Here is a 24,946-nt window from a genome sequence, read left to right as displayed (position 1 = left end):
TAGAATCACCTAGACTAGTGTGGGAATTCTCAACACATAAGATAAATATAGAGAGAATAAGAGAAAATAACAAAGAGGCTTAGAAAAAGACTTGTGTTTAGAGAGAATTTAAAACTATCACAAAACTAGTGATTAAACTTCTATTTTGACTTCTCTCTAAGCACTCATTTTATAGACTTAATTAGGCCATTTAATTTAATTAAAATATCAATAAAATAATAGTCAATTTGAAGCCCTAGGTCGAAATTATCATGAGCTTTAGGCCCGTGAAATTTCTCATTTGATTATAAGCCCATTGGACTTAAAATCAAGACCTGCATTATTTTCTATTGATTTAATTAATTAAATAATTTATCAAAATAATTATTTATAATTTGAACCTTAATTTAAACTTATTTATTAATTTAGATACCAATTTATCTTAATTAATAAATCTGCCATAATTTCTCTTTTCTTCTTAAAATTACATAACTCTGTGAAACTATCAAAAATTGACCTGGTCAACTTTGATAATTCTAATTGATAATTAAATCAATTAATTGAGACTATCTAGATGATTGTATCCAAGGTACAATGGGGACCATGGGCCTATGAAATCAAGTTCCAATAAGTTATCATAAATCTAACAAATAAATTTACTAACTTATTAATTCCTCGTGACTCCACTATAGACTCGGAATTGCACTCTTGAATTCATAGAACGCTCTATAACAAATATAGATACACTGTTAATTATCCATTGTTACAACCACAATTGTCACTCAATCCTCTATAGACGGTCTACAATGAGATATGACTAAAATACAGTTTTACCCCTCATTGTATTTTATCCTTAAAACACTTAGTTCCTTGTAAATGATATTTCAGTAAACTAATTTAATTACTGAAATGAGATCTATATCATTTAACACCTTGAATCAAACTAAAAGGAAACCATCGTTTTACTTCTTCATCAGAAGCTATATATGTTCATATCTATGATTAACACTCCCACTCAATTATACTACCGAGTTCCCAAGATGTATGTATGGGCTAGTCCGTAGGGTAAGCTGATAACGAACAAGTCAAAGAACTCAAATAATACAATCAGTTAGAATACTAACCACTCATAATTGAGATTGAATTGACCTATGATCAACTATATGATATGACTAGAATAGATAATAACAGTATGTTTACTTATCTTATCAACTATCAATATCGGTCCTGTCCGATGTAACAAATACATCCGATCTTATCTACTTTGCTAATGTTCTGGAAAGAACATAACACCACAATGTGTAAGTAGATGATATCGTAGATTGGCAAAATAAAACATGTGAGCAAAGTGATTAACCAAGTCAAAAAAATGATTTCTATTCTTTTATTGATAATAAAATGAGATTACAAAGAATTTGGGTTTTAAGTAGGGCATAAAACCCCAGTATGAAAGACCTGGTAGGGTTGGTGCCCTAAAAGCATGTGAAAATATGTTTTTTTTATTGATTGAAATAAAAGTACAATTTTATTATATTTGATTATTGAAATTATTGTTTGAATAATTTATATATAAATATAAGAAAATTCCATATTCATTTTTGAGAACATGATCTTGTATTCATACGAGTGAATTTATCGTATATAATGAAAAAAATAGTCAACAATATATTAAAGTACAAAATCTTTAATTAATGGTTGCTAGTTCGGTTTACTAACCAACTAGTTGGATACAAGTAATCAAGATTTCTAATGTAACGCCCTAATCTCCAGGGACCGTTACGGTGCACATTGCAAACAGTGCTAAATCCGCTAATCGAGTCATTTGGCCATAAACGTGTAACTAAGTATAATTAGTGGTTTAGGAATTAAAAATTCGGTTAAGATATAACGCTTCACTAGAATGTTTACTGTATATATTGGGATCCCAAAAATATAATTTAAAGGTTTATTACAACAAAATATTTACAACCGGCCGATCTAAGCGGCAAAACAAGGTTTAACCCTAGTTCCTCTCCTTCAAACCTCGGTCGTGGCGATCGAGCAGCTGCATATGTACACATCGTCACCTAAACTGTAATGCCCCAAATTTCCTAATAAGGTTTAGGACCTTGATTAGGAGGCCGGGAGGGCCATAATTGATTTGTTATAGTATTTCATGATTATATGCATATTTACGTGAATTATATTATTATATGATGGTGAGTGCATGCATATGGGAGAATTTATTATTGTGAGGGTATTTTGGTAATTTGGCCATTGTGGGCGTAATTGTATATTTTGGGTGCATGATTGTGATTAATTAATATAGCCACATTATAAGGTGGATTGGTTCGAGCTATCGACATGAGACGATCATGAGATGTAAGTGTTCGGTCTAGTCATAACGGGTTTAAGTCCGGGGATCGGGGTGAGTCTCGGGGTGAATTTCATGGTTAGAGCATTACCGGGAATTAAAGGGTAATGAGATATGATTTAATGAAATTTGGGAATATTGAGGATAGCGGGAATTGGAGAGCGTTAATTATAATTAACGAGATAGGCGGGAAATGACGATTTTACCCTTGGAAGCTTTTAAAGGGGTTTATTTGGCTTAGGGGCATTATGGTCTTTTGACCCTAAGGATTTATATCAGCTTTTAAGTGTTGGAAGGCTGTGGAAATACAGGGGAAAAACAGAGTCTCTCCTTCTTCTCTCCTGATAGATTTTCTTACTCTTTTCTCTTTGGATTTTCGAGCTCAGTTTGAGGAATCGAGCCAAGGAACCAAGCTTAGCCAAGCTAGGGTTGTGCTCCACCATTGAAGAGGGTGTGTTGCCAAGATTAAGGTGAGTTTCTAGCCACTAGAACTCTTGGTTTTGCTCTGTTTTCTTAGTTAAGTTTCTGCTGGTTTTTGAGTTGGAAACTTGGGAATTGGTTGGAGTTTTGGCTAGGGTTCTTGGGGTTGTGGTCCCTAGGACATGTGGGGATGGTTTTTGGGTTCATTTGGCACCAAAAATGGGATTTGGAAGCATTGGAATCGAGTTAGAATTGAAGAAGTCGAAGAAGGAAATTTCAGGGGTGGTGCTGTCTGGGGGTAGCGCTACAGCGCCCATCAAAGGGCGCTATAGCGCTACTCAGGGTTCAGTTGGGCGGTTTGTGATTCTGTCTTGAGCGCTGGGGCGCTAGAAGGGCAGCGCTGTAGCGCTACCCTGCTCCTTCAGAACCCTGTTTTGGGTGTTTTTAAGGGCTTTTGGCTTGGGGTTTCAATCCTTAAGGGCCGGGATCGAATCTACTCACTATGTGGGCATGTTTCGAGGTCCCGAGGGTGGGGTTTAGGTTAAGACCCTATCTTTGGTAATTTTCATTAATTGGAGATTATTTGGTTATGACTAGGTGACCGCTAAAGGACTAAAAGCCGATCAGTCTCAAGGGTCGTTCCTCTAATCGCTCTAGCTCGACTTTGAGGTAAGAAAACTGCACCCTGTGTGTATGTGACGTGCATGGCTATTATGATGCATGTTGGTTGACTATCAAACGTGACATGCATGGCTGTTATTGGTGCATGTTGGATTGCTGGATATACTGCATATGATGCACGAGAAACATGTGATTAGGACATGCTTTATATACTGAGTATGATATTGTTCAGAGCTTGAGCCTCTGTGGTTGCGCATGGTCCTAATTGTACTAATATCTGTTAAGTAAGCATGCTGAATACCTTGTTTATGGATCTTGGACATGTGATATATGTTTGGTGGCATGGCTTACCTGTGTTTGGCGCTGACTTATTAGTCAGAATCGACAATGGTGTCAGGTCCGTCTGTGAAGCTGTGACTTATTAGTTAAGTTCACCACGGGCTGAGCACTGGTCGTGTTTTACCGACCCAAGGGTCAGAGGTGGCAGTGCGTTGTGAACGCTGGGCCAAATAAAGATTAGATCTAATCGAGGTCGGCATCGAATGACTCATATGGGGTATTAATGCTGGACCGACCGGAAGGTCGATAAGAACTATAAGCGCTTGCCTGGTCTATGACCAGATGTTTATGGCCAAGGTGTATGACCCCGGTGACTGTTTGTCACATGGCCAAGGGACGCTGTCCATAGCACGACTCTAGGGTCGGGAGGAAGGTTATGTTGGTGACCATTCACCATGCACCTGTCCTAATCAAACTTACGAAAGGATCACTTGTCAGTTAAGCCCTGGTGACCCTATCGTCACATGGCTAGAAGGAGCGATGCTCATTATTGTGACTTTTGGCTATTGTCACCTATTTGCTTGGACTAACAGTCCTGAATGGTTATTATGATCGTTGTTGAGATTATGTCACGCTTTATTGTGTTTTCTTGCTGGGCTTCGGCTCACGGGTGCTACGTGGTGCAGGTAAAGGCAAGAGGAAGCTGGACCATCCTTGAGTTGGAGAGCTTGGGTGATGACGTGTACATATGCAGCTGCTCGTCCGCCACGACCGAGGTTTAAAGTGGAACTAGGGTTGAACCCTGTTTTGCCGCTTAGAACGGCCTGTTGTAAATATTTTATGTAATAGACCCTGAAATTATATTTTCGGGATCTCAATATATAAATTAAACGTTCTAGTGAAACGTTACATCCTAACCAAAGTTTTTAATCCCTAAACCGCTAATCATACTTAGTTCACGATTTTGGCCAAATGACTCGATTAGCGAGTTTAGCACTGTTTACAAGGCACACCGTAACGGTCCCTGGAGTTTGGGGCGTTACATAAACTCTCCAACTCAAGGATGGTCCAGCTTTATTTTGCCTTTACCTGCACCACATAGCACCCGTGAGCCGAAGCCCAGCAAGAAAACTCAATATGCTCATGAACAGTCATATCATGATATCAAATCATATCTGGCATGCCTAGCAAACATAGCTCAATTCAAGCATGCAAATAATCTCATATAAGGCTGGGGAATCGAGGATAAGAAATCATGTCCTCCTGATTGGATGACTATCAAGTCAATCCTAATTAGATGAGTGATTTAACACTTGAGGTTATGGTAAACCATACTGAGTGATTGACAAGCAAGTCACTACGGGGCTCAGTACCCAAAGCCATGCAAATGATGATCAGAATGATCATACAGAGCTCATAGCTCTGAACAAATGAGTGAATATCACTTGGAGGTTCTGTTAACCAAACTGAGTGACTGACAAGCAAGTCACTATGGGGCTCAGTGCCCATAGCCGTGTAACGAAACCGTTACCTGGGCTTTCCTGCAATGGCTCTAATCAGATGAGTGACTGATGGGTAGTCACTAACTTAAACAGATGAGTGACTGATGGGTAGACACTAGCTTAAACAGATGAGTGACTGCTGGGTAAGTCACACAAGCGCTTTTAATTTTCATCGAACTTGAGGTCGGTCCGGCATTAATGCTTTTGTTGAGTCATCTAATGTAGAATGTCGATTAGATCTGATATTTTATCGGCCCTGCGTTCATGACGCTTATGCTGTTACTGGCTCCCAGGTCGGTAACACACGACCAATGCCAAATCTGAGTGATCAGGGCCATGCACAAGTAAGCAATGCTACCAAACATATATCATATGTCTAATATCCAAATACAGGGCATTCAGCATGCTTACTTAACAATTACTAACATAATTAAGATCATGCATACACACAGAGGCTCAAGCTCTGAACAATCTCATATTCAATATTCATGGCATGCCCTAATCACATGTTTCTCGTGCATCACATGCATCATACTTAATCATCCAGCATACCTCAATAATAACCATATCCACATGAGCAAGATTGCTAAGCATTCAATATGCTATCAATATTCACATTTAAACATCCAACATGCATCAAGAATAACCATGCATGTCACATATGGGGTGCAATTTTCTTACCTTTGGTCCAAGCACAGGTTACCAATAAACGAGTCACAAGCACGATCCTGATTCCAAGCCTCTAGTGATAACCTAGTCACAGCCACAAATGGTGATCCAATGAGTTCAAGTTCTAAAACCAATCCCAGAACCAAGACCTAGCCTCCGAGACATCAAACGCCACCAATTCGGGTAGTAGGAATGATCCCGAGGCCTAAGGTTTAAGTTCCCATGACTAAAAACCCATTTTGGTCACTTTTCCTCTTTTGAGCCGCGGCCCCAACCATTAGAGCCACAACCTCACTCAAGTCAGGCCCAAAATCTCTTCTCCGACAGCAATTAGAGCCTTAGCTTTACCCAATAGAGTTGCAGCTCAAATAGTCCATCAGCACCAAACCACCAGCTTCTTCAAGCTTGAGCCGCAGCGCCCAAGAACAGAGCTGCGACTCAACCTCGAAACCAGCCAAAGAAACTCCATTTCTTCATCTAAAAACCTTTCAAAAACATATCCAAACATCTCCAAACTCAAAAATCAAAGTTCCCAAACATCCCCGTGATCCAAAACCAACAAAACCCAAGTCTCAAATCACCCAAAAACACATCAAAACACAAAATCCAATTCAAGCTTAAAAACTTTAAAAACTCAGAACTTAAAACTTGAATTACCTCCGATTGAGTTGTTTCCCAACTAAATCCTCTGACTAATAAGCTTCTAATCTTTCATAGGATCGCTATGCCTCAATCATCGCTTGAATCCGAGTCTTAGAACTCAAGTTTCTTTCGAAAATGCGATCGGGAGACGAAAATGGAACTTTTAGGGAGAGAGGACGTATAGAACATTCTTTTATTCTTTTAAAAGGTTACTTCAAGCTTAAGTAGCCTCAACCGAATCCTAACACTCGGGGTCCCGAAAACACTCCCGGGGACAAAATAATCAAAACCTCCAGGATTTCCCCCTGATCTTACTAACTCCCAATTTATCACCAAATATTAATTCTCATTACCCAATAACCGAGTAATGCTCTAAATACCCCTTGACTCACTCCGAGTTAAGAATAAATCCCGTTGTGACTTTCCCACTAGCTTACCTCCTAGGATCGTCTTGTGCTGAGTAACCCTAGCATAACCAAACAATAATGAAGCACCACACACACATATCACATATATGCCAAATATGTCTGAAATGGCCAAAATATGAAAATCACCCAATTACTCATAAATGAGTTCACATGCATATTTAATACACCTAAACATGCATATTATCATTTAATAACATAATAAAGCAATTATGGCGCTCCCGACCTCCTAATCAAGGTCCTAAACCTTATTAGGAAATTTGGGGCATTACAACTAATGTGGATAGACATCTTAGTAAATGTACTTTATATAATTATGATTATATATGACAGTACCGATGTGAATTAATTTCTTTATAAATTTAGCGTTTGTCATTAAGATTTAATTCATATCTTAAAAGATGATCATTTGTAGATAAGTCTAAATCCTGAGTAGTCATGGACTCATGTTCATGTTTATTGGATCTTTTGACATTCGTTAAGATCTCTTAATATAACGAGGCTAGTGATTTTTGTTTTGGAGATTCAATAACTTGAATGATTGGGAACATGATTTTACAATATTGGAATCCATGCTTTCCAAACATATCAAATATTGATTCCTTTAAGGGTTAATTCTAGGACTGAATAGTTATTGAGCTCAAATCTGTAATATGATTATATATTAATTATTCACTTGTGAATTAATGGTACTTAAAGAACAAGAGGTGATTAGAAGGGTAAAACGGTAATTCTTGACCAACTCTAATTAGCGAACAAATAAATGGATGACATAACTACATATATTGATTATATCAATGGACTACAAGAGAATATTCTGTAAATATAATTCTTTAATTACTAAGAGTGCAATTTCACATTTATAGTGGAGTAATAATGGAATTAATAAATAAGATTATTTAATTAAAGAGTTTAATTAATAGTCTGGTTTATTGGAGCTTAGTATTATAGGTCCACGGTCCCTGAGTTGCCTGTGTCCTACACTGTCAAGGGTAAATATATCACATGTAAGATTAATGGAGAAAATGACAAAATTGCAAATAAATTAATTTTTCAGAGCTAAGTGATAATTATTTGTTGACGCCGTTTTTCGTCAAACAGTGAAAGAGGAACACGTAAACTATAACTGAAAATGGCCAATTGGAATAAACAATGTAAACACACGATTTTTACGTGGTTCAGCAGTTAAATCTGCCTAGTCCACGAGTCTTTGTTATTAAACTCAAGATTATCTCTAGGAATTCTTCAAGAATGAATTCTCCAGAGTTTTCTCTCAAGGATCAGAATTTTAGTCCTTTACAATGGTGCATGGCTTCTCTATTTATAGAGAAGGCTAAAGAATATTATCCCACATATTTTGGGTAGTTACTCTTTTTGTATAAATAAAATTAATGGCTTTAAATGCCTATAATCAGATATAAAAGGAAACGTCCCCTGAAGACTAGGAGACGTATGATACCAAATAATATCCCACGATTCTAGGAGATTTACAATAATAAATGAGGATTACATCTCATATTTATAACACTTGCAGATATTCAAGGTGGTTATCGCGTATCTCTAAGGCTTTTGCCTCCCGGGTTTCCCGTTTTCTATCGAGCTAGAAACATCTCCCGATGCCACATGAATTTCGAGATCGTACGTGCTCCGAGCTAGGGACCCCGGATCCGAAGTCGTCCCTGAAGATGAGTGTGTTCCCGGAGCTACCTTCCGAGATCATGAATACTTCGAGGTCACCATACTCGAGGTCGTCTATATCCTGCAAGCTCGACATATAATCCTGGAGCATGTTTCCAACCTTATGAGTCCACTGATTTGCGAATCCAACTTTCGAGGTCATAATTAACATAGCTCGAAATCCGGGTGTAACATTATTGTTGACGCGGTTTTTTGCCAACAGTAGATTAAGAAATCTAATAAGGATATTAGTGCTTATTTGTAAACCATAATGAAATATTAAGAACCCTTTCATACACACCCAATTTTTACGTGGTTCAGTGGTTAAAATCCACCTAATCCACGAGACAATATTATTGTTTTTATCTCATAATTTATACAGAGTTTCAGTAATACAAAAAAACAGTCCTCTTCCCTATCCACTATCCCTGATATTTATGAGGGAATTTATTGGACAGGTTTGGGTAACTGCGTGAATAAATATGGTATACATTTAATATAGATTATTCCCATTTACGTTGGGATATGGTTTGATAACATAATAGAATATATTCCTGCTATCTCGGATAATAAATGATAAATATACAATACAGCTTGGGCATTAATGAGCGTATAAAGAGCCTCCGAGTCTCTTGGGATCCTTCAGTATGCATTCTGACAAGATTTCCGCGAGCTGAATATCTTCACCGAGCTGGGGATCCAAGGTTATCCATACCTTAGTTCGGATTAACTTCAGTGCGCCCAAAGGAGGATCTGTCCACTATAGGTCTTGAACTGGATCGTTATCCTAAGAGGCGGCCTGATAATAACATGAATATCGTACTGCCAAATCTCAACTGGAGCTGCTGACATCATTATTAACCAGAGGTTCTACTTGGCTGCTTTTTCACATATCCATCTGCCAACTGTACTCCTAGCTGAGTGATTAAACTAGTGCTAATTTTTAGGGTACAACAATTATGTACAATTAATTAAATATTTGACTATTAGTTTTATTTAAAAAAACTTTATATTAGTTGAGATTAATATTAATCAGTGCTTGGATTAATATTAAAGAGAGTTAAATATTATCTTAGTATGAGATAATTATTCAAATTGATAAATTAAGATGTGGTTAATTTTGAATTAGTTGATATTTATTTTTGAAATAATATTTATATTAATGTTGGAATAAATATATTGTCTTAAATTTAATTTAACAAATGAGAAAAATTAGGGACAAAGATAAGTGGTACACGGCATTCATGGCACCACACATTCACTAAGATTTGAATTTTGAATTTTAAATATTATTTGTTTATCTAATTATTATTTTAACTTGATTAAAATAAAAATATTAATTAAATTAAAAGAAAATAAAATTATTTTATTATTTTATGTAAGTTTAAAAAAGATACGATCTTTTAGGTTGTTGAATCAGACGTATTAGTAGAGAAAAACTATCGATAGAAATTTTCTAAGCCTGAAAAATCTGTAGGAAAAATCTTTTTCTCTTCTCCAAACTCTATAGATCTCATGTGTTGAGGATATCTAGAGAGTCTAAATAATCAAACTGGTAAATCTTACGTGCACACACACGTCCTTGTGTGTTTGATGAATGGCTGGAAGACTCTAGTGTGAGTCTTCGCTGGATAGGAAGATCGTTTGATTATACAAAACGACTCAATGACTCTTGATAGGCTACAAGAGATATTATTCTTCCCTTTTTATGGGTAGATTTAATGTATATATATATGTATTGGTCCTGGCTTGGTATAAATAATTTTTAAAGCCACCACCCTCTTTTGTTGTGTCCCTTATTTTATTAAAATTAATACCAACAAGATCTCGCTATACTCGAGGGCCTCATGTGGGGATGGACATCACACACATGGCTCTCGAGGTGTGGACTCACACAATGGCTCCTCGAGGTGATGTCTCGCGTCGTGACCCTTAGGGGCGTAATAGGATCGTGCTAGGCACAAGGACTTATGGATTTGTGGTCTCGCCTACAAATGCTTTTACTCGAGATAACTTTCCATGTTCACAAGGTCCTCATGTAAATTTTGTGGCCGAGGGGAGGGCTTGTATGCCCTTTAGCCATGTCTTGTGAGGGAATGGTTAGTGAGTGATGGAACACAAGGGAAAAGCTTGGTAGAGAACTTTATTATTCCTGAAATAACATTTTTGGCATCAACAATTGTTATAAGCAATACTTTATAATAAAATAATTTAGTATTATAATTTCATACGTGTCTGTGATAGGGTAGTCCACTTTATTTTACTAGTGCGACACAATTCTATTTTAAGCACGCAGTTTAATTATGATCCTAGTTTTATTTTTTATTTTTTACATATATCTCTTTTTTAAGGCTATTTAGGATTTTTACCCCCCGAACTATTACCACTACCGTATCGTGCCCTCTAATTTTTTCAGGCCGTTAAAAATTCCCCCCGAAATATTCACAGTAATGTAAAGAAGGACTTCCGTTAACTTTCAACACAGAATGCTGACATGACTCTTTACATGCTGATGTGTCTTGGCCATGTTAGCGCCATGTGTGTAATTCTATTGTTTTTAAATATGGTTTTTATTTTTTTAATGTATAAAAAATGGTTTAATTTATTAATTCTATTTTTTAGTGTTTAATTCATTAATTTTTAATATGATTATAGATTTTTTAATTTTAAAATTACACACATGACGCTGACATGGCCAAGACACATCAGGATATAAAGAGCCATGTCAGCCTTCTGTTAGCCACATGTGTTGAAAGTTAACGGAAGTCCTTCTTTACATTGCTGTGAATATTTCGGGGGAATTTTTAACGGCCTGAAAAAATTAGGGGCACGATACGATAGTGGTAATAGTTCGGGGGGTAAAAATCCTAAATAGCCATTTTTTAAATATGCTTGTCAAATAAATTGTTTGAGCCTTACATTATAAAAAAAAATTAGGTGATAATTAATTTATGTGACAAAGATATGTTCATGCCGTAGCAATAGAATATAGAAAAAATTATATTTTATATGAGTTTTTTTTAATAAAGTTTACAAAAAAATATAGTTTTTTTTTTTAAAAAAGAAGGTTATTTTAAAGTTTTCTTTAAAGAATTTTCACTTTTATATATTTAGTTTATCATATTTTTGTATAAAAATTAGTTTATGTAATAATTTTACTCGTAATCAAGTTTTTCATATTTATTTAATTAGTAATTATGTTTTCTGCACTTTATTTTTTTCTTTAATAAAATTTTTAATAAAATTATAATATGCATATATTTTGCAAAATAATAATAATATTTATGAAAAATACCAAGAATAAAAAGGAATACAATCCGTACAATTCCATTAAAAAAAATATTGTAACATCATATTCATATATAATAAGAAAAAAAAAAGTATAGTATGTGTGGGGAGTGAATGAAGGTAAATACTAAATAGTGACATAAACGAAAAGAGTCCCCGAAGAAGGGAATCCGGAACACCTCAATCGAAGGTCGAAGCTCCCAAAACAATGGCCGTCTCGAACCTACAGAGACTCTCCGCCCAAATCCACCGTCTTCCTGCGCTTTCATTCTATTCAAAGTCTCTAATTTCGAGATCTTCGGTCACCTCAACCTCACCCCCACCCCCATCGCCATCTTCGTCTTCCTCAAAAAAAGTTTCTGATCGTATTGTGAAGCTCTTCGCAATCGATCTGGATGGGAAGAAGCGGGAGATCGTTGGCTTGACCGGTCACACTCTTCTTAAGACCCTGGCCAACGCCGGTATGATCGACCCGGCCTCCCACCGGCTCGAGGATATCGACGCTTGCTCCGCCGAATGCGAGGTCAACGTTGCCCAGGAATGGCTCGACAGGCTTCCGGCGCGCTCTTACGACGAGGAGTACATTCTCAAGAGGAACTCAAGAGCTAGAGTTCTCAACAAGCACTCCAGGCTCGGCTGCCAGGTCGTCCTCACGCCTGACCTCCAAGGTATGGTCGTCGCCGTCCCCGAGGCTAAACCCTGGGATATCCCATAAGAAAGAAGCTAGGGCTTTTTCTTTCGCTTAATTTTTTTTTTTTTTTGGTTTGAGGTTGGATATGAAATAATTTGCTTGTTATTTTGCTGAAACTTTGGAAAAAGCATTACATTTTGATAAAATTGGACTGGGGCTGGCTTCTATGCCCTCTGTTTAAGACTAATGCCATTTCATTTAATGATTTCGCTATGTCTGAATTTCGGTCATTTCATTGCTATTTGCATTCATTCCTTTTGTGTTCATCTTATTGTTGGAGAGTTCTTGCAAAGAAATCAAAATTAGGGATTTAGTTTTGATATTGTTTGGGTCCTGATTCTGGGCTGTGTTTTCGTCTCACTTCAGCTTGGTATAACACTAATGGTTTTTAACTTGACACGTATGTTAATTTGGGAAGGGTTGATCTTGAACTGTAGTAGTAGCTAAACTTAAATCACAAGTGAAATGAAAAGTTGCTAAACATTTAGTTTTGCTTGCTGGATTCAATTTCTCAAAAATGGAATTAAGCCAAGGTGGAGTATTCATTTTAATTTGAATTCAGAGGGGGCTCAAGCTGAACTTCCTCCTGTTGTTTAACATGTTAAAGCTTTGGGATGACTTTAAGATAATTGTTTCCTAGTTCAGTTAAGTAGGAAGTTTCTACTTGTGCTGCGCCATTATCTAATACAAGTGAATAAATTTATTTTTGAAATGTGTTTGTTTCTTCCTTAGAATTCGATTCTAGAGCATAGCTTACCTTACTAGTGTCATGAGAATTGAGAAAGAAATATCTGCAGTTGAAGTGTGTGACTTACAATTGGATTGTGAAACTGTGTGATATGTTGTTTCTCCGTTGAAAGGGCTGCAAGCGAAAGTTGAAGTTGTTTAATTGTTCTCATAGGATAAGATACTAGCATTTTGCCATAAAAGAGATTATCTCTTTAATCATAGTGGCATTATATATTTAAGGTGCTAGTAAATTCATGGACCTGCTAGAGTTTTAAAGCACAACGACAGTTATTGCAATTGTTCCGATTAAGTTGACATTACAACCTCATTGGAAATCCAGAATTGGTGATCAAGTTACATATTGACGGCAGTATAGGAATTTTTCTTGTGGTCAAATATACTGCTTTGTCGAGGTGATATAAGGACATTGTTATGATTGTTGCTGAAGTGAATGTTGGTGTGAGAAATTTGTTGAGAGTTCTTAGCCACTCAAATCTTATTATTCGTACGTGTATTTGAATCCTTATTGAAACAGAACATTTTGATTTGCTGAGTAGTAGAAGTTCTAGCTAGAAAAGTTCTCTTCAGCTTATAATTTCTACAAGGGACCTAGAGAAAAATAGGGAGCTTGGAATATTTTCAACATGAGCCTGTTTTATGGTTTCCTTTCTTTATAGCTACTTACTTGCTGGTTGCTAATGTTATCCATTGAGTGGACATTCTTTAGAATTTTATAATTTAATTCGATGGGATGAAGGGAAAATAAACAATAACTAGTATTAAATTTCAGTCTATGAAAATGAACTTAAAGTAGCTTATATTCTTGACCCAAGACGTATAAACAGGATAGGAGTATGTTTCTAGCACCAAGGTAAATTTTAGGCTCTTGGGGATATTAGTCGAGTACTCGAGTTAATAAGTCACACTCGTTTTTCAACATTATTTAAAAATAAAAAGAGCCATACATACACGCATTAACAAGAAATCGTAATTTTGTTCCCGGCAACGACACATCCTTTCGAAAATTCAAATAAATATTTTGTCAACACAAAACTTAAAAGAAAAATATATGTTGTATGCTTTTCTTTAGCGGCATATTTCAACGAACTAGACATTAGTTTGGAGTTTAGATTTCAATACACATATTGTTTTATGTTTTATGTGTAATATATTTTTCTGCTGTCTTGTGATAATACTAGTTCACTGAAATTTTTTTATTCTTTTTGTATTGTACTGTTCACTAGGACTTGGATAGTTTATATGCATCAATACATTTTTGAGTTCGCTCCGTGAGAAAATAAAAAGAACAGTCAAGTCTTTGGGTTAAATAAATAGTAGGAATTAAATTATCATTGTTTTTTCATAAAATTCAAATAAATACCATGGGTTTCGAGGAAATAAATCCAAATAAATCATTTTCAAGAATCTGTGGACCGAGAAGTGCATGAAAGGTCATAGAATTCTTTATTTCGAAAGCACAAAGCTGAAAAGCTTAAACTAAAGCATATTGATCCACATGCTTCCCATTGAAATATATGCCAAATGCACCTATCGAATTAAATCGAAGTGAAATCGGTATATAGGGAATCAAGTAGTTATTGAGCTATGCTGCTTGTTTTGAGAACAAGGGTTATGGCTATTTCTAATTGGTGAACATGCTGCAAAGTTTTTCTAAGCAGCAATTAGTTTTTGCAAATTGCTGACCAATTAAGAAAAATTATGTGTTTGAAACAACATTTTTAGCTAGATTGTCTAGTAATTTTCATTTCAATTAGAGAATATATTATTATGTGTGTTAGCAAAAGTTGGTGCTGATTAATCTTTATAAAAGGTAGATCTAATATGAGGAATAGGGGCTGAAGATTTGAAACAAAACTTGTCCCAAAATGAAAAAATAAAAAATAAAAAATTCAAGTGGTTAGTGAAAATATTGTACATCCCCCTCCCCCTCTCTCACTCTTCTACTTATTCCAATGTTGATCACCACCGACCACTATTAATGTTGACATGTGCCGCCCAAATATGTTTACAACCCCTCAAAACACCTTTGCCCTCGAGCCTCTCACCCCACGCCCCACTCATCATTGAGTGGAAGGGTGGAGAAGATTAAATTTGTTGTAATTTTTTTCATTAAATATCTAATTGATTTTATGCAATATAATATTTTTATAAACTTTAGTAAAAATATTGTTTAACTAAGTTCACAAAAATATAGTTATATTCGTAATTTTCTTTTCTCAACCATATTTTTCAACTTTTTTCTTTTTCTACCTAAATTGCATGTATATTTTAAATTTCCCTATTATAAATATAATTATTCCATTTTCCTCCCAACAATGTTGTGCTAAAAAAAATTTAAGACTATAATATATAAAAAGAAATACTAACTTTGTCAATAAAATGTTGTAAATTTTTTTATGTTATTAAAAGTTAGAATTTTGTTAAGAAAAAAAACTTAAAACTAAAATACTTTTTTTTTCAATGTCTTAATTACCAAATAATAAAAAAATGAATCGTCAAAAAAAAAATGAAAGAGGTACAAATACCATAATTACAATAGCATCACAAAATAAAATACCGTCAAGCATAGATTATACATGAAACGACACATCGTCTACAGTAAAATTCAGAACATGACACTTCATATTGGGCTATATCGCTATAGCCCAACAGAGCTCAGACTAGTAGTCCAGGCCCATTAATCAACATGATACAAAACCCTAATCAGTCAGTACATCGCTATAAACACTCGAATATAACCTTTGCTACTCTCTTCCACACGGCGATTTTGCTCATCGTTCACTCGTTCGCTACTGTAAGCTTATTTTATGTTTGATCTTTCTTGTTGAATTCATTTTCAGTTTTTCCATATTTCAAATCAAAGAAAATAATTTGAATTGAAAAGCAAGAACAGCTTCTTGAATGGATCTTGATTTGACGACGATCCAGTCAACAATTTCATTCGAAATCTTGCGAAATGAAAATCGCCACTATCACTCGCCTGAATTTGATTTCTTACTGATTCTTCAGGCCCTTGTACTACTGGCAAATCTCAATAACTCGATATCGTTTTTCTCATTCTAATAAAAAAAATCGAAGTAATTATATATATATATATAAACTCAATGTAGAAAAAATGAAAGAAATAAAGAAAAGCAAACGCACTCAAAACTGTGTATCGAATGTTTTTGAGGCCATTTCTTCGATAATGAATTTTTTTTTAGAAGCTGTAGAATGTCTAGCTTACTCGTCCATAAGGTCTTTAATTTTTATGACGTTTTTTGCTGGTTTCGCAGCCGAGGAAAGCTTAGAAGTTCACCATGGGTAAGGTTCACGGATCTTTGGCTCGTGCTGGTAAGGTGAGAGGGCAAACCCCTAAAGTTGCCAAGCAGGACAAGAAGAAGAAGCCCAGAGGACGTGCTCACAAGCGCATGCAATACAACCGCCGATTCGTCACTGCCGTGATTGGCTTTGGCAAGAAGAGGGGACCCAATTCTTCCGAGAAGTAAGGTAGCGGTTTCTCAAAGATGACACCTCTTTAGGTTATTATGGAGGCATCGTTTTTTTGGGTTTTTGACCATTTGTTATTGAGTTTTCATGTTATTTTTAAAGACCCATTTACTTTGTTACTGGATTATGCTTTAATTAAATTAGAAGTAATGTGAATTCGTTTTTTATTTAAAATTGTTAAACATGTGACACTAAAGGTCTTTATTAAGATAAAAGATTTTGGAGAGTTCTTGCTAAGAAATCAAAATTAGGGACTTAGTTTCTGTATTGATTGGGTCCTGACTCTGAGCTGCGTTTTCCTCACTTCAGCTTGGTATAACACTAATGGTTTATAGCTTGACACGAATGTCAATTTGGGGAGGGTTGATCTTGAACTGTAGTAGTTTATCTTAAATCTTAGGATATCATGGGTGAAGTGAAAAGATGCTAGACATTTAGTTTTGCTGTATTCAATTTCTCAAAAGTGGAATTAAGCCAAGTTGCGATTGGAATTCAGAGGGCTCAAGCTGAACTTCCTGTTGTTCAACATGTGAAAAATTTTGGATGACTTTAAGATAATTGTTTCCTAATTCAGTTGGGTAGGAAAGTTTATACTTGTGCCATTATCTAATGCTAGTGAATAACTTTTATTTTGAAATATGTTTGTTTCTTCCTTGGAATTTGGTTCTAGAGCATAGCTTACCTTGCTAGTGTCATGAGAATTGAGAAAGAAATGTCTGCAGTAAAAGGGCGTAAAGTGAAAGTTGAAGTTGTTTAATTGTTCTCATAGGATGAGATACTAGCATTTTTGCCGTAAAAGAGATTATGTCTTTAATCATTGTGGCATTATATATTTAAGGTGCTAGTAATTTCATGGACCTGTTAGAGTATTAAAGCACAATGACAGCAATTAAGTTGACAACATTCTCAATGGAAACCCAGAATTTGTGATCGAGTTACATATTGACGGCAGTATTAGTTAGGTGTTTTTCTTGTGGTGATATTGTTACGACTTGCTGAAGTGAATGCTGGTGTGAGAAATTCGTTAAGAGTTCGTGGCCTCGCAAACCTTATTATTCGTACGTGTATTTGAATCCTTATTGAATCCGAACATTTTGATTTGTTGCGTAGTAGAAGTTTTCCTCATCTTATAGTTTCTAGCACCAATGTCAATTTTAGGAGTGACTTGAGTTAATAACTTAAAAAATACAGCTTACACTCTTGACCCAAGTACCCAAAAGGACAGGAGTATGTTTCTAGCACCAAGGTCAATTTTAGGAGTGACTTGAGTTAATAAGTCACTCCTTTTTCAACAATATTTATAAAGAAAAAAGCCATACACGAAATCGTAATTTTGTTCGCGGCAACGGCTCATCCTTGACAGAATTCGAACATTTTCTCAACACCAAAATTAAAAGAAAAATACATGTTTACTTATATATTTTTATGACATCAAGAAAAATGCATATGTATTCAACTATAGCCATGTTCTGACTCAGTAAGCATAGCTTTGTGAAACTGCTCGCCTCAAGTAAAAAAAAAAAACTTATTTCGTGGAACTAGACATTAGAGTTTAGATTTCAATACACATTCTCTAATGTGTGATATAGTTATGTGTCTTGTAAGAAAGAGTACTATTTTCAGTTTTTGACGGTTCACTAAGATTTTTAATTTTTGGTGGTGGTAGTTTTATAAGGTATCAGACCATCGTGGCATTAATTTTGTGCAAAATTGATCCAAAAAATAAACTAATGCTACGTTTAGATCAATTTTTACAATTGTGCACAAATACGGAAGGTGCAAATTTAATCAAAAAGTTATTTAGTTTTTATTAAAAATGTTTAAGAAAAATTATTTAAATGAGAGTTTTTTTTTCAGCTGTGGTTCCTATTCTTTATCATTTGTAACACTTAGGTCCTAAAAGTTAATTTTGTATATCCTAAATATTTTCAAATCATATCATTTAGGCATCTAAATGTTATTTTTAAATACAAAAAAAAAATAGTGAATTAATCTTGAAAAAATTGGACCTCTTAATTTATAACAAAAATATATATTTTTATGACATTTTTAAAAATATTTAATACTTTTATAAATTAAATTAATTTTCCATAAAAAAAGTTTCCTACATTTTTTTAATATTAATAATCGAACTATTCCGAGATTATCGATATTTAGCATGTACACAATTATTTTTATTTTATAATACAACTTGTAACTAAGCATATATATGCACATAAATAACTTTATATACACTATTCACTTATAAGTTGCGTTATTTAAAAAAAAAATGTATAAAATAAGCAAGCATAGACATAATACAAATTAATATTATCGAGATAATATAACTATTAGTATTAATTAAAAAATAACAACGTATGCAAGGATAAATTTTTAATGAAACATTAATTTAAATTATAAAAATATTAAATATTTTAAAAAATGCCCTGAATTTTTTTTTCAAAGTCATGTTTGTTATTGTTATAAATTAAGTGCTCAAATTTTTAAGATTGATTCACTATTTATTTTGTAATTTTTTATGTATTGTAAAAGAAATAAAATAGCATTTAAGGACCTAAATGATACAATTTTAAAAGGTTAGAGACCTAACTGATACAAAATCAACTTTTGGGACCAAAATATTATAAAGTATAAAGAATGGGGACTGCAGCCATAAAAAAACTCTTTATTTTGTAATTTTTTTTATATATTTTAAAAGAAATAAAAATAATATTTAAGGACCTGAATGATACGATTTTAAAAGATTGGAGACCTAGTTTATACAAAATTAACTTTTGAGACCTAAGTATTACAAAGTGTAAAGAATGAGGACTGCAACTATAAAAAAACTCTTTAAATAAATAATTAAATAAAACTTTTAATTAACAAATTGTGTGGCAAAAGGTAAATAAAAAAGATAAATTTATTATTTAATGAAAAAAAAGAGTAAATAAAAAAGGTAAAATATTTTGTGAGTACGAAATTTTTTCAAGTTAGGTATTTATTTCGTAAAAAAACTTTAGTATTTAAGAGCTTGAATGACAACAACTTAAGTATTTTAGCCGTCAATATCCCTTTAATTATATTATAAAATGTTATTATAATTATTTTAATCATTGAATTACATTATAAAATACCATTCATTTATAATTTGATCATTTAATAATATTGTATAAGTGATTTACTTATTGAGTAAGATTGTATTGTTGATAATTTGAACAATTAGTAGCACTACATAAGTACTTTCATCATTAAATTATATTATAAAAGTCCAATTTGAGCACTACTAATTAGACTATATAATTGCTTTAATCATTGAATTAGACTATATAAATCCTACTATTATTAATATATGTTTCAATTACAAGTCAATTCATCATTGATATACATTATGTAAGTCTTTTTATTAGTAATTTGAGGGTCTCTTATAAATGAAGTCAAAAGGGCAACCCTTTGGGTCTCTTAGTATAATTGCAGGGTCTTTTGGTGCAATTTTAGGGTCTTTTATACATAAAGTCTAAATGCTTCAATGCGATCATTTGGGTCTCTTAGTGTAGTTTCATGGTCTCTCGGTGCAATTTATGGTCTTTTATAAGTGAGGTCGAAATGGTTCAATGCGACCCCCAGCTCAGGGTCTCTTTGTGTAATTGCAGGGTCTCTTAGTGCAATTTTAGGGTCTCTTACACATGAAGTCTAAATGCTTCAATGCAATCCTTTGGGTCTCTTAGTGCAGTCTCAGGGTCTCTGTAATAACCCAAATTTCCTAATAAGGTTTAAGACCTTGATTAGGAGGCTGGGAGAGCCATAATTGATTTATTATGATATTAAATGATTATATGCATGTTTATGTGAATTATATTATTATATGATGATAAATGCATGCATATGGGTCCATTTTTCATTATAAGGGCATTTTGGTAATTTGGCCCGTTGATGTCATATTTGTATATTTTCATGCATGTTGGTGAATTTTGAATAAGGTCACATCATAATGTGGATTTTTTCGAGCCATTCGGCATGAGACGATCTTTGAACGCAAGTTATCGGTTTGGTCATAACGGGGTTAATTTCGGGGCTCGGGGTGAGTCTCGGGTTAATTTGGTGATTAGAACATTACCGGGAATTAAAGGGTAATGGGATATGATTTATTAGCATTTGAGAATATTATGAATAACGGGAATTGAAGGGTGTTAATTATGATTAACGAGATAGGCGGGCAATGACGGTTTTGCCCTTGGTGGCTGTTAAGGGTTTTATTTAAGCTTGGGGGCATTTTAGTATTTTCACCTAGGGATAGATATCAGCCATAAGAAAGTTGTGGAAGCTTAAGAAAACAAATCATCAACTTCTTTTTCTCATGTTCATCATTTTCTCTTCAGTTCTCTTTGAATTTTGAAGCTCCATTTGAGGAACCAAGCTAGGGAACCAAGCCTTGATGATCTAGGGTTATGTCCAGCCATTGAAGAGGGTGTAGTACTGAGCTTGAGGTAAGTTTCTAGCCATTAAAACTCTGGTTTTGCTTTGTTTTTCTTATTGAGTTTCATTTGGGATTTTGAAGTTGAAAATGGAGAATTGATGAGAGTTTTTGGCAAAGTTTGGTTAGATTATGATGCCTAGGACATGTGGAGTAGATATTTGGGTTCATTTAGGGATTTTGATGGAGTTTGGGATCATGTTTTGAAGGTTGGAAATGGAAAACTCGAAGGAGGAAGTATCAGGGTTGGTTCAGCCTGGTTCTAGCGCTGTAGCGCCCAAGGGAGGGCGCTACAACGATAGCCAGGGCAAACTAGTTCTGGTTGTAGTGCTGGAGCGCTAGGGGGGCAGCGCTGTAGCGCTACCCTGTTTTTCCTGATGCATATTTTGGGTACTTTTGAGGGTTTTTGGCTCGAGGTTTCAATTCCTAAGGCTCGGGATCAAATCTATTAACCGTTTGGGTATGATTCGAGGTTCCGGGAGTGAGGTTTAGGTCAAGAACATTTTATTGTTGATTTCATTAATTGGATTCCATATTTGGTTATCACTAGGTGACCGCTAAGGGATCAAAGGATTGATCGTTCTCAAGGGTCGTTCAATTGTTATTTCTCGCTCGAACCAGAGGTAAGAAAACTGCACCCAATATGTGATGTATGAGAAACATGTGATTAGGGCATGACATGAATGTTGAATATGAGATTGATCGGAGCTTGAGTCTCTGTATTTATGCATGAACATAATTATGCTAGTGTTTATTAAGTAAGCATGTTGAATGCCCTACATTTGGATATTTGACATATGATATATGCCTGGTGCATTGCTTACTTGTGTATGGCACTGACCCATGAGTCAGAAATCGGCACGAGCCATATGATATTGGCTTAAGAGTCAAGAACGACACTGATGTGTTCAACACAAGCCGAAATGATTAGATCTAATCGACATAAGCATTGAATGACTCGTCATAAGCATTAATGCATGACCGACCTCAAGTTCGATGAAAACTAAAAGCACTTGTCTAGCTAAATGGCTAGTCACTTAGAGCCAGGGCCAGAAGGCCCAGGTGATTGCATCGTCACATGGCTATGGGTGCTGAGCCCACGTTAGCGACTCACTGATCAGTCACTCATCTGATTAGGGCTATATGCCCCAGTATGGTTATCAGAACCTCAAAGTGTTAAATCACTCATCTGATTAGGGCTACACGCCCCAGTATGGTTATCAGAAACTCAAAGTGTTAAATCACTCATCTGATTAGGGCTATACGCTCTAGCATGGTTATCAAAACCTCAAGTGTTAATCACTCATCTGATTAGGATTGACTTGATAGTCATCCATTCAGGAGGGCAGGATCCCCCATCAATATCAGAACTTATTTGCATGCATGAATAGGGTTATTATTGTTAGGCATGCACATTATGATTTAGTAACATGTTATTACTGTTCATGAGCATAATGAGTTTTCTTGCTGAGCTTTGGCTCACGGGTGCTATGTGGTGCAGGTAAAAGCAAAAGAAAGCTAGACCATCCTTGAGTTAGAGATGTTAGGTGACGATGTGTACATATGCGGCTGCTCGACCGCCACGGCCGAGGGTTGAAAGAGGAACTAGGGTTAAACCCTATTTTGCCGCTTAGGTCGACTGGTTGTAAATCTTTTGTTGTAATTAACCTTTAAATTATATTTTTGGGGATCCCAATGTATACAGTAAATGTTTTAGTGAAACTTTGTATCTTAACCAAAAATTTTAACCCTAAACTGCTAATCATACTTAGTTACACGATTATGGCCAAATGACTCGATTAATGAGTTTAACACTGTTTAAAATGCACACCATAACGGTCCTTGGAGTTTAGGGCGTTACAAACTTAGAATCAGAGCGAGCCAAGGTTAAGGGTTCCTGAAGACAAGCTGGGCATGTACACTCGTCACTAAAGATAGCTTCACTCAGGGTATGGTAACTATTTCTGTAGTTATGTACTTAACTACTTAAATAGAATGTAAATGCTTTACCTGCACATTGTATTAGGGAGCATGAGTGTAACGCCCTAAACTCTAGGGACCGTTACAGTGTGCATTTTAAACAGTGCTAAACTCGCTAACCGAGTCATTTGGTCATAATCGTGTAACTAAGTATAATTAGCGCTTTAGGGTTAAATTTTTTGGTTAAGATACAACATTTCACTAAAATGTTTATTGTATACATTTGGATCCCAAAAATATAATTTAGAGGTTAATTACAACAAAATATTTACAACCAGCCGATTTAAGCGGCAAAATAGGGTTTAACCCTAGTTCCTCTTTCAACCCTCGGTCGTGGCAGTCGAGCAGCCGCATATGTACACATCGCCACCTAAGCTCTCAAACTCAAGGATGGTCCAGCTTTCTTTCGCCTTTACCTGCACCACATAGCAGCCGTGAGCCGAAGCTCAGCAAGAAAGCTCAATATGCTCATGAACAAGTAATAACATGTTACTAAGTCATAATAGGCATGCCTAGCAGTAATAACCCTACGCATGCATGCAAGCAGGTAGTTTGTGAAGTCCTACGCTCTGAGTAGATGACTAATAACTCTCTCACTCTGAGGTAGATGACTAATAAGTCTCTCTGAGGTAGATGAATAATAAGTCATTATTTGAACAGTTGACTAATAAGTCATTCTCTAAATAGATGACTGATAAGTCTATCACGGTCAGATGACTGATAAGTCTATCTCGGTCAGATGACTGATAAGTCCATCTCAGTCAGATGACTGATAAGTCCATCTTGATTATTATATTATTTTATAATATAATGTAATATTATATTATATTATAATAAAATGTTTTAGATTAAATAAATGTGACAAAGAGTGTCATATATTGTAACATATAATAGAAAGTTACAATATTTAGATATATGAGATATATTCAAATAATGTAACATATTTGGCGTTACAAATTTGTAACTTCCAAATATTACCCTTTATTGTATAAATTTGTTGTTACAAAATATTGAGATGAATTTCATAAAGCCATATGTGATATGGCTGTTAGAGATATGATTTAAACCCCAATAATGTGTTTTGGGAGTTACAAAATCATTTGGGAGGGTTTGGAACCGTTTGGAAAAACAACACATTTTTAAGTGCTGAAATTGGTCAGTGGCTGCGGCCACAGGCGAAAAACTGACCAATTTTTTAGTTTTTTCAATCTTTGTTGAACGGCTCAAAAAGCTCAAATAACTCCCAAATCTCATTTTTAATTCCATATTATTCCAATTAAACATTGGTAACAACCATGGGAGTTGGTGGAATTTGAAATTCAAAGGGTGTCTCTAAACTCTATAAATAGGAGCCTATAACTCACTTGTAAGACACAACATTTCTATCCATTAGAGCACTTGGCTAGAAACACCTTGAGGCTTGATAATTCCAGAAAGCATTTCCTATAATCTGTGAGAGATCCCTTAGTGCTTGAGTTAGGGGGAAATAAGCTTTTGGACAAAGGTTTCAAACCTTGTTCAAGTTGGTGATCCCCAACACTCTTCACTTTGGTAGTGTGAGTGAGAGTTGTTTATCTTTTGTTTCTTGTTCCTTTCTTTCATTCTATTGCTTTTCATCTTTATATTGTTCTTCTCTATTTATTTGTATTTCTTGTTCAAGAGTTGTAATCTTTTCTTTTCTTTTGTTTCAAACACTTTACTTTATTTGTAACCTTTTGCTTAGAGTTG

General features: G+C 35.0%; 2 protein-coding genes across 2 annotated transcripts; both read left to right on the top strand.

Annotated features, from left to right (window-relative positions):
• Positions 1-11,951: 11,951 nt before the first annotated feature.
• Positions 11,952-12,751, top strand: LOC133785985 (uncharacterized). Its single transcript, XM_062225199.1, has one exon. It carries the CDS (start codon positions 12,064-12,066, stop codon positions 12,568-12,570), a length of 507 nt encoding a protein of 168 aa, XP_062081183.1. The 5' UTR covers positions 11,952-12,063; the 3' UTR covers positions 12,571-12,751.
• Positions 12,752-16,571: 3,820 nt separating this feature from the next.
• LOC133785977 (small ribosomal subunit protein eS30z/eS30y/eS30x-like) lies at positions 16,572-17,011 on the top strand. The gene has a single exon (XM_062225191.1). The coding sequence runs from the start codon at positions 16,596-16,598 to the stop codon at positions 16,782-16,784; it is 189 nt and encodes a 62-aa protein (XP_062081175.1). The 5' UTR covers positions 16,572-16,595; the 3' UTR covers positions 16,785-17,011.
• The last annotated feature ends 7,935 nt before the right edge of the window (positions 17,012-24,946 follow it).

The sequence above is a fragment of the Humulus lupulus genome, chromosome 1, assembly GCF_963169125.1.
Source record: "Humulus lupulus chromosome 1, drHumLupu1.1, whole genome shotgun sequence".
Classification (NCBI taxonomy): Eukaryota; Viridiplantae; Streptophyta; class Magnoliopsida; order Rosales; family Cannabaceae; genus Humulus; species Humulus lupulus.
The sequence above is the reverse complement of the archived record's forward strand: the minus strand, read 5'-3'. Positions and strand labels throughout refer to the sequence as shown.

What these genes read in the sequence shown, in the direction of transcription:
- LOC133785985 (XM_062225199.1), top strand. Translation starts at nt 12,064, where the DNA reads ATGGCCGTCTCGAACCTACAGAGACTCTCCGCCCAAATCCACCGTCTT.
- LOC133785977 (XM_062225191.1), top strand. Translation starts at nt 16,596, where the DNA reads ATGGGTAAGGTTCACGGATCTTTGGCTCGTGCTGGTAAGGTGAGAGGG.